Consider the following 10,031-nt stretch of genomic DNA (forward strand, 5'->3'; position numbering starts at 1 on the left):
GAGTGGGATGTTGTTGGGAGCCTGAAGGTGGCAGGGTCACCTGCCAGAGCCTGGGGTTCTATGTGGCTTTCTTGGGCTGCAAAGGGAACAAAGGCCTTCTCTACAGGAGCTGGGGCTGGCCTGAGATGTGAGGTGGTTTAGGCGTAGTAGGCGGGACAGTGTCTGGTGCTGGGGCATCTGAGAGTTGCCACGTATCCAGCCTTCTCCTGCTCCCTCCAGCCCACCATGTTCAGAAATGAGGAAAGACTGGGAGAAGCAGCGATGCCTCCCAGGGGTCAGTGCTCAGCACTGGTCACCCTGTCTCTGTTTCTCCTCCCATCCCGTGTTAGCGCATCTCCGTTGCTCTGCAGCCGCTGCTGGTAGGTCCACCATGTGGGAGCTGGCAGCCCTTCTGCTCCTGGGTGAGTCCTCAGTGAGGCAACACTGGCCTAAGAACGTTAGGCGTGGGGAAGAGTGGGAGGCAGGGTGTATATGCGTGCTGGGGGGATACTCAATCCTCAATTTGTTTTCTATTTTTGGAGAGGAAAAAAGGAAAGGGGCTTTCTCAGAGTTGAGGGAACTAAAGGCAGAAGAAAAACACATCTTGGGATTTGTTGAATCTTTCCTATGGTCAAGAGAGCCCCTGTTTTCCTTTCATCGCCAACATTCTCTTTCTTCTTTCTCATTTTGTAGTTCCAAGCAGTGGGCAAGCTGGTGAGTCTCACACATCCCTCATCCCAATCTTCTGTGAGTTTACTCCAACCGTCCTATGTGACCTGCCTGGGTACTCCCCACTTCTTAGCTGTCTCTTCTCATGCCTTCTCAATCCCTGTGACTGTTTGCCAGCAGGCCTGGCACTTAGACATGGGTGCTCACCAAGGGACTAGTTGATAGCCCAGTGTGGTCTCTCCTCTCCCAGGGACAGACTAGTAACCTGGGTCCTGGAAACTGGCATTTTCTATTTTCCAACCTTAGATCACATCCTTGGGCACCTCACCTTGATTCTCTTTTTCACATTGCCGCCTCCCATACCCTCTCCCCCAGCTACTCTGGAGAAGCCCATATTGTCTCTGCACCCACCCTGGACCACAATCTTCAAGGGGGAAAAGGTAACCTTGCGGTGTGATGGCTATCACCCGCTGCTGCTGGAGCTTCAACCCATTAGCACTCTCTGGTATTTGGGCCACCTACTCCTGCCTTCTTATAAGAAGAGCATCGAGGTGCACACGCCAGGGGTGTATAGATGCCAGACACGCGGAGCACCCGTCAGTGACCCCATCCACCTCTCTGTATCTAATGGTGAGTGTCTGAACACTGGAGGGGCAGCACACGTCCTCTGGCAAGGCTGTCCCTCCTGTGGGAGAGGACACGGGGCCACTTGCATTGGGGTAGAAAGAGAGGGTTATATTGAGTCTGCCTGGCACTATGTGAGAGATGCACTAAGGCTTGCATAGCCTCAAAGGTCCCTTTACCATCCTGCCACAGTGGACAGTAAATAAACATTTCTGCTCATTTACTAGCTCAGAAGAGAAGAGAGTCTAAGGACCTGGGATACTGAACACTTTTGAGGAAGAGGATTGGGCAGGAAGGGAAAGGGCAGAGCAAAACAGGAAAAGTGAGGTTCCCTGGACAGGCTGCCTGCAACTGGGGGAATTACTCTTGCTTGAACAGAGTGATGCTTCTTTGTGCCTCCCATTAGTAAAATAGGAAGAATAACAGTGTCCATCTGTTCAGTTATTATAAAGATTAAAAATGAATTATGAGAGGTTGTCAAAGAAGAAAGCAGATGAACAAAGCACTTTATCCAAATTTTATTACACACACACAAGTCAATTAAGAAACTAATTTCCTGGGAAGACATAAAGAGCTTCCAAACAGAATAAGAGAAGTAACAGTACTTTGTTCACTAGGACACAGGATTGGCTACTTTGTAGGGAATATTTTGTCATTTTAGCCTGGTAGGCTACAGTCTGTATTCAGAATTTAAAAGGTTATCACTCAATGTTCAGATTAGCATTTACCCATTTGTTGCTCAGTCTCTGAGTCATGTCGGACTACTTGCAACCCCATGAGACTGCAGCACACCAGGCTTCCCTGTCCTTCACTATCTCCCAGAGTTTGCTCAAACTCATGTCCATTGAGTCAGTAGTGCTGTCTAACCGTCTCATCCTCTGTCGCCAGCTTCTCCTCTTGCCCTTAATCCTTCCCAGAATCAAGGTCTTTTCCAATGAGACAGCTCTTCGAATTAGGTGGCCAAAGTATCGGAGCTTCAACTTCAGCAGCAGTCCTTCCAATGAATATTCAGGGTTGATTTCTTTTAGGATTGACTGGTGTGATCTCCTTGCAGTCCTAAGGACTCTCAAGAGTCTTCTCCAACACAATTCGAAAGCATCAATTCTTTGGTGCTCAGCCTTCTTTATGGTCCAACTCTCATCCACACTCCATGGTTTCTTGTTTGGAAACTGACAGCAAGCACAGATAAGATACTGAATATGACAGACAGTAGTTACTGCTTGCAGAACTGAGAGTACCATAGAGATTGTGGCTATTACTTGCAGAATTTTTTCTCCATGTAAAACACCTAAAGTGGCATTTAGCAGACACTAGGGCTGTGTAATGCAGAAGGCAATGGCACCCCACTCCAGTACTCTTGCCTTGAAAATCCCATGGACGGAGGAGCCTGGTGGGCTGCAGTCCATGGGGTCGCTAAGAGTCGGACACGACTGAAGCGACTTAGTAGTAGTAGTAGGGCTGTGTAAACGTTAGCTATTATGATGATCAGGTAAATAAGGGTACTGCAGAAGGTGCCTAAGGCTGTCCTCTGGGGTGGGAGGCCCTCAGGTATGTTTTCTGGAGGAGATAAGATCTAAGTTCAGACCTGCAGGATAAGTAGGCCTCAACTAAAGTAGGTAAAGAGGTCTTCCTGGCAGGTACTAAGGCTCTGGGCAGTGCCAGTTCTCCCAGCAGTAGAGTATGGATGGACTTAGCCTGCATTGTAAGGTGGAAAAGGAAAAGGAGACACGGGGCAGGGGAGAATCCTGAGATGGTGCAGAAAAGGTAAGCAGGGGCCAGGTCAGGAAGGCCTTGATGCCATCTTAAGGCGTTTAAACTGGATTCTAATGGACACTACTCTTTGAGGCTGGAACCAAGTCTCAGCCATCAATACCTAAGATTGGCCTTCCCCTTCCCCTTGCCACGCACCATCTGAGGCTCCTGGGGTGTCCAGTAAGGGAGAACGGAATTGGTGGCAGAAAAGGGGAAGGAAGAAGGGAGCAAGGAGGTGGAGAAGAATGGGTCACCCCAAGGGCTGGACTTTCTCTTGGAATCAGGCTGTTTGTGCTGACTGTCGTAGACTGGCTGATCCTGCAAGTGCCCTATGCTGCGGTGTTCGAGGGCGAGCCGCTGGTCATGCGCTGTCGCGGTTGGTACGATAAGATCGTCTACAAACTTCACTACTACCACGATGGCCAACCCGTGCGATACTTCCACTCCAGCGCCAACTACACGGTCCCCCAGGCCCGCGCCAGCGACAGCGGGCGCTACCAGTGCTCCGGCACCATGCGCATTCCGGTGGAAAGCGCGCCCATGTTCTCCGCCAAGGTGGCCGTGACTGTGCAAGGTGGGGGAGACGGGGCCGGGGAGGGAGACAAACAAGCCCTGGGAAATTGTGGGACCGAAACCCGGCGGGGAAATGAAGGGGCGGGGGTTATAGTAGCTGGCGAGCTGGGGATTTCTCTGCGGGACCACGAATACGTTCTCTCCTTCTTAGTGTGAAGTCGCACTTGACCTGAAAGCCTGGGTGGGGGCAGGGGTCCTTTCTCTGGGTAGGCACCTATGTAGGGGGCAGCTCTCTCCGCAGCAGCCCCAGCCAGAATGACAGTGGCAGGAAATGGGATCACGGTGGGACTGGGGCGAGGGAACTGCTTCCAGGCGTCCTGAGACCCTTTCTAGGCTGGAGGACCCGAGCTGGATGTCAGTCAGGCGTCTGACCTGGTGCCGCCTCCATTCAAGCTTTCCCCTTCCCTCGTGGACTTGTCTCCCACATCGCTTCACGTGTATACACAACCTCCTCCCTGGTGGGTTAGAGGCCCTCGTGGGAAACCGGAGCGGGAGAAGGGTCGTGGGACTACAAAGCTGGGCCCGGTTCCCTTGGGACCCTTGCGCCGGCCTAAAGTGCACCTTCGGCCACTGGGCCCCCGCTTCCGCAGAGCTGTTCCAGGCGCCCGTGCTGAGGGTGATGGGCCGGGTGGAGGCTCGCGGCGCGGCCTTCGGAGGAGTGGTCTTGCGCTGCGAGACGCGCCTGCACCCGCAGAAGCGCGACACGCCGCTGCAGTTCGCCTTCTACAAGTACAGTCGCCCCGTGCGCCGGTACGACTGGGATGCGGAGTACACGGTCCCCGAGCCAGAGGTCGAGGAGCTGGAATCGTACTGGTGCGAGGCGGCTACAGCCACCCGCAGCGTCCGGAAACGCAGCCCTTGGCTGCAGCTCCCGGGCCGCGGTGAGTGACGGCCGTCCCCGAAGCCCTCCGGGCGGGCAGCCCCGGCCGCCCCGCCTCCGCCCGCGCCTTCCGGAAACGCCCGGCACTCCCCACCCCCCGTCCTGCCGCGCGCCCCCCCGCCTCCCGCCCCCCTGCCTCCCTCACCCCTCCCGCCCATTTCCCTCCTGCTCGCGGTCCTCACTCCCCTCCCCGGCCGGGCCCGTCCTTCAGTCCTTCGCCCCCTTCTTCCCCCAGAGGCCATGGGAGAATGGTTTCAGCCGAGCGGTTCTCTGTGTGTTGTGTTCGCAGGTTCTCCCCTGGACGTGGCGTCCACCACCGCCCCGGTCCTCGGTAACCAGCCGCTTTCCTTCAGAAAGCCCCCGGTGTCCAGATCGGTCCCGTCGGTCCCCTCCGTCCCGAATGTCACCTCAGCGGGGCCGCCGTTCCCCGCGGGCGGAGCCCCCACCGCTGGGCCACCGGCCTGTGCGCCACCGACACCCTTGCATCAAACCGCTGGTGCCCTAAAACCCGACGTGGCGCTTCTGCTCCGAGAAATGCAGCTGCTCCAAGGCCTCCTCAGCCGGGTGGTCCTGGAATTAAAGGAGACGCAGGCCTTCCCAGGGCACACAGTCGAGACCTCCACTTCCCACTCGGTTGTGAGTCAGGGAACCCCTGAGGCCACTACTGTGGAGAGCTGAGGGAGAGGGTGGCTACAGTCCCCTTCGCAGGCACATCCACCTCTGGTCTGTCCTGCTCCCGTCACGTGGAGACCTTCCTAAGCCACCTCTGTTTCATCCCTCTGCCTTGCTGTGGTTTATAAAGTGTGGTAGCTGACATGTCAATCTCACCCAGCACATCTGAGCACATCTGAGTAACCCTAAGGCCTTCCCTCTCATCTCTTCGTCTCACAGATTTCAGTAGGGAAGTAGAAATCTGCTATTTACTGCTTTGAGGTTGACTTTTGGAAGCGAATTTAGTCATCTTTAGCTTTTCATGTAAACCCACAGAACGCATATTTCAGCACAGGCAGTGTTTTGTTACTTAAGGTTATTTTGGTACTAAGCTCTTTGGCACATTTAAGGGGATCAAGTTGTAATTTTTCATCATGAATTTAATGTTAAGGTTTTAATGAATTTAATGAATTTAATGAAAGGTTTTCAGTTCTGTTTCTGATGAGTTTATACCTTCAAAGTCCTGTGTTATAGTTTTAGAGACAGAAAGGGATTTGTGTGGGTCTCCCATTCTAGGTTAAGCGTGAGTGTACACTTAGAGCCACCCAGATGCACCTCCACACCAGCATAACTAGACAGACTCTGATGGGTTCTGGTGGCAGCAGGCAGGCCCGGCTCATTTAAACCTAAATTAAACAACTGCATTGAGAAATCTCTTTGAAGAAAGTTTAAGACAAATTCTCAAAATTGCTGAATTCTAGTTTTTGCGTTTCTTACTTCTGTAAGAGCCATTCCAATACCAACACACAGTTCAATCTTTATAAGTTCCTCATCTGCCTACTAAAACTATGAGATCTCAGCAGAGGTGGTGTGAATTATTTCCAAGAGAATTCTTTCTCATTAGGCCTATACCCCCCCATCAGTTAACCTTTACTATAAAGGCTTAGAACTGATAACAACTCCACCCTCCCACCCTTCTAGTCTATAGGTGTTCAGTCACAATGCAATTTCCTTTTCTTTTTGAGTGATTAATCAGTATCACATTAACATCCTTCATCTTTTTCTTCTTCTTACTTTCTTATTTTCTTCAAGTATTATCTTCACCATGTTATTACTACAAAGTCACTGAAATTATGTAAGAAGAGAGGCAGGTGGGTTCACACATATATTACAGTGCAATGTGATAAGTGCTTCTGTGAAACACTAGGAATTCAGCGGAGGAAACTGAATCTTGAAGGAGAGCAAGATTTCCACAAGTGAAGATGGGAAAATATTGAGGAGTGGGGGATGCAGGCTGAGGATGCAAAAGCAGAGACATGGAAGACCATAGTGTGTTTGTAGAGTTGCAAATAATTGAAAGTGGCTGGACAATTATATGTGTTTATGTGTGTGTGTATGGCAGGTGGGGTTTATTTTATGCAGAAGGTGGTAGGCGATGAACGTGGGGAAGTAGAAAGGGATCAGAACATGGAAGTCTTGCTAAGAGGTTCTTAAACCTGTTGGAAAATCGGGATGGATATGCGGAAGCATTTTTTATTGAAGGCATAAATAAACCTTACTGGAGGAGAAGCTAATTTAAAATTACAAAAGAGTGATCAAATAAACTGATCTCAACGGACACTTGCTTATACCTTGAGAAGGTATGTTCAGGCACTATAATCCAGTATTGGGGTTCTGGTCTTTGTGCCTCTGCCTTTCAGCTTTCTCTGCAGGCTTAGCTCACTTCTCAGAATCTTTTCCTGGCAAGCCTTCCCTGGCTAACCCGACTCTACTTCAGTGGCCCCATTGTGATTTTGTTTCCCTGATGTTTCTGCTGTCTCTTTATCCAGATAGAAAATGACTAGCATTGATGTCATGACTAGCGCTGATTACCTAATCAAAGAATCTCACCATTAAAAAAAGATCAGTTGATATGTGTAACTGATTCACTTTGCTGCATTGCAGAAACTCACACAACACTGTAAAGCAATTATACTTCAATAATAAGTAATTTAAAAATATCAGCTGATCATTTCTTAAGGGAGTGAAACGGTGAAATAGCCATTCAAAAGAGAGTTTTATCTCTTCAGTATCTCCTCATTCACAGTTAGCAGCCACAATATCTTCCTTCCTGCCACCTACCTCCATTTAAGGCCAGGGATATGGGGGATGGGGAAGAATAAGAACATATGGGTTAGAATGAAAATCATTCATGACGCAACTTCTCTGTGTTGTGTGGCAAGGGAAGGAGTAACTTTTATGCCCTTTAGTAGTCTCCATGTCTTTAAGCCCCCTGACTCTCCTTGATCTTCCCCTACAAGACCTATTAATGATCTCCCAGGAAGACTTGCACTAAGGAAATACTGAGAGATGTCAGACAGGCAGCTTACTGGCCATGCTCCTCTGGGGGGTGCTGTGAGTCCTCATCCAGCTTCATCAGGTTCCAACATGCTTTTAGGGAAACAGAAGGCTGGCTAGCCCAGGCTACCCAAGGAGAATCTCAAGCTCATTCTCAAGCAACAAGGGCAGCAACAGAATGCTGGAGAAACCTGGGGAGGAAGCCACTGCTCTCTGGTTCTCTGGTCACTTCTATGTCTCAGTCTCAGGCCTTGACCCTAAACCTGTGAGTGTCCATGCCAGATATCAGACAAGGACCCCAAAAGTCCTCCATCAGACAGCAGAAAGGGTCCTAGCAAGTTTCCTTTGGATCTCAGCCTCCCTCTCTCATACTGTCCTCCCTGAGTCTAAGCTTCTCATCTGGACTTGACTCTGTGGAAGGAAGGAACTCAACTCTGGGTTCCACACTTAATGACTTTTGTCCTAAGAGAGTGAATCAAATCCTCTAGGTTCAAGTCCAAACTCCCTATCATGACATATAGAGCAGTCACACGGACCACTTGCTCTCTCCCATGGAGCCTCTTTCATGCCTCTGTGCCTCTGCATATACTTTTGCGTCAACTCTGTTGGTGGGGCATGGGCTGCACAGGCCTTCTGAGTTGAAACTGTCTCATCCGGAAAAAGAGGGAAATAAGAGTACCCTTGAAATGGCAAACCGCTCCAATACTCTTGCCTGGAAAACTCCATGGACGGAAGAGCCTGGAAGGCTGTACAGTCCATGGGGTTGCAAAGGGTCGGACACGACTGAGCTACTTCACTTTCACTTAGAGAGGGAAAGACAAATAAATTTTTTTCATTACTAAAGGTTCTAAGTCAGGGGATGCTAAGGTGCTTAGAAGCGCAGAGGAGGAGCACTAAGCCCAGCATGGAGGCTCACAAGTCACTTTCCAAAGAGATGACGTCTGCCAGTGCCTATTGATGAACTATTAGGTTATTTCCAAACTTCTGCTGTTTTAAATTATGGTGCAATAAAGATTCTCACACTTAGATCTTTAGATACATATTTGAATATATCTGTAGGGCAAACTCCTAGCCTTAAGTAGAATCGTTAAAGACAATGAGTCTTTTTAAATTTTAATAGATGTTGTCAAATTATGTCTGAGAGAGCTTGTTTCTCTTACCCTGGTCAGGAGAGTACATCTTTGTAGTTATATATTTGTTTTAAAAAGTAAATTAATATATTTTTGGTTGCACTGCGCCTTCGGTACTTCTCGAGGGCTTTCTCTAGTTGCAGCAAGCGGGGGTGGCTACTCTTCAGTTGGGCACCGGCTTCTTGTTGCAGTGGCTTCTCTTGTTGCAGAGTGCAGGCTCTAGTTGCACGGGCTTCAGTAGTTGAAGCTCGTAGGCTCTAGAGCTCAGGCTTTGTAGTTGTGGCTCCAAGGCTTAGTTGCTCAACAGCATGTAGAGTCTTATCAGACCAAAGATCAAACCCATGTCCCTTGCATTGGTGGGTGGATTCTTATTTATTGTACCACCAAGGAAGTCCTATATTTTAATAAACCCAGAGAAACTCTCGACCCCTTATCTACTGTTGAATTCCCCCAGTTGAATCCTGGTAACATTACTAACTTTGTGCTATGCAGAAGCTCAGCAGTGCAATCCTTGCAGAGTCAATGTCCCTGTTTGTAGTTCTAACCCATCCATCGTCTGAATTCTTGTTAGCTGGTCTGCAGTTAACTAAAAGAACGTACTCTTGCATATTTCTTTATTAAATGTGGACTTTCTGCCAAGTAGAGCTCTTATTCCAAGCCAGATCATCCAGTTCTCCACCCAGTTCCCGAGGTGTACTGCATATTAGTTTAGTTTATTCCCCAGCCACTATACCTGCACTGCAGCTTTGAAGATAATTGGTTTCAATGCTTGACATTCTAATTATAATAAGAGGCCTCATATAACTGTACATCCCTAATTCAGCTAACATCTGAGGCTAAAGAACTGGTACACTTAAGTCTTTTTCAGTTCAAAGAGCTGGTGTGGGAGATGACCACTCTCCCATTTCTTTACAGTAAATATGCTCTTCATGTAGAATGTTAAGTTGTAGTAGTCAAGCTAATTAACTCTGGACCTAAAGGGGGCAGAGTATAGAGGTTAAGAACCCTGGCCAGCAGTTAATAAACTTGGGTTCAAACATCACCCTCACTACTTACCATCTGGGTCACAAAGGATAAGACAAAACAGAGACAACAGCAAGACTTGGGCAAGAGATTTTCTCTCTGAAGTTGTATTTCCTCATCTGCAGAGCACAGTAATAACAGTATCTTCCTTACAGAATTGCCAGAGGATTCAATGAGGTTATCCAAGTAACATACTTGATAGAAGCTATTATCACATTATCACTGTAATTCACAGCATCTAAAATGACATTGACTATAGGATGCACCATTGAACAGAACATTAAGGAAGGAAATTGTGGCCAAATAGCCACACAATGTCTTTTAGGCTTAATTAGAAATAGAAAATTTTAAAATCATAATCACTCTTGAAAGTGAAAGTGTTAGCTTCCAATCGTGTCTGACTCTTTACGACT

General features: G+C 48.7%; 1 protein-coding gene across 1 annotated transcript; it reads left to right on the top strand.

Moving 5' to 3' along the window:
• Positions 1–245: 245 nt before the first annotated feature.
• FCRLB (Fc receptor like B) lies at positions 246–7,039 on the top strand. The gene is made up of 6 exons (XM_027977469.3): positions 246–401; positions 673–693; positions 1,024–1,278; positions 3,332–3,598; positions 4,188–4,478; positions 4,767–7,039. Exons 1-6 carry the CDS (start codon positions 371–373, stop codon positions 5,153–5,155), a joined length of 1,254 nt encoding a protein of 417 aa, XP_027833270.1. The 5' UTR covers positions 246–370; the 3' UTR covers positions 5,156–7,039.
• The last annotated feature ends 2,992 nt before the right edge of the window (positions 7,040–10,031 follow it).

This window comes from Ovis aries, chromosome 1 (genome assembly GCF_016772045.2).
Source record: "Ovis aries strain OAR_USU_Benz2616 breed Rambouillet chromosome 1, ARS-UI_Ramb_v3.0, whole genome shotgun sequence".
Taxonomy (NCBI): domain Eukaryota; kingdom Metazoa; phylum Chordata; class Mammalia; order Artiodactyla; family Bovidae; genus Ovis; species Ovis aries.

Excerpts from the sequence above, each read along its gene's own strand:
- FCRLB (XM_027977469.3), top strand. The coding sequence starts at position 371 with ATGTGGGAGCTGGCAGCCCTTCTGCTCCTGG. Across the intron at positions 402-672 it reads GGCAGCCCTTCTGCTCCTGG|TTCCAAGCAGTGGGCAAGCT; the intron begins GTGAGTCCTCAG and ends CTCATTTTGTAG. Across the intron at positions 3,599-4,187 it reads GGTGGCCGTGACTGTGCAAG|AGCTGTTCCAGGCGCCCGTG; the intron begins GTGGGGGAGACG and ends CCGCTTCCGCAG.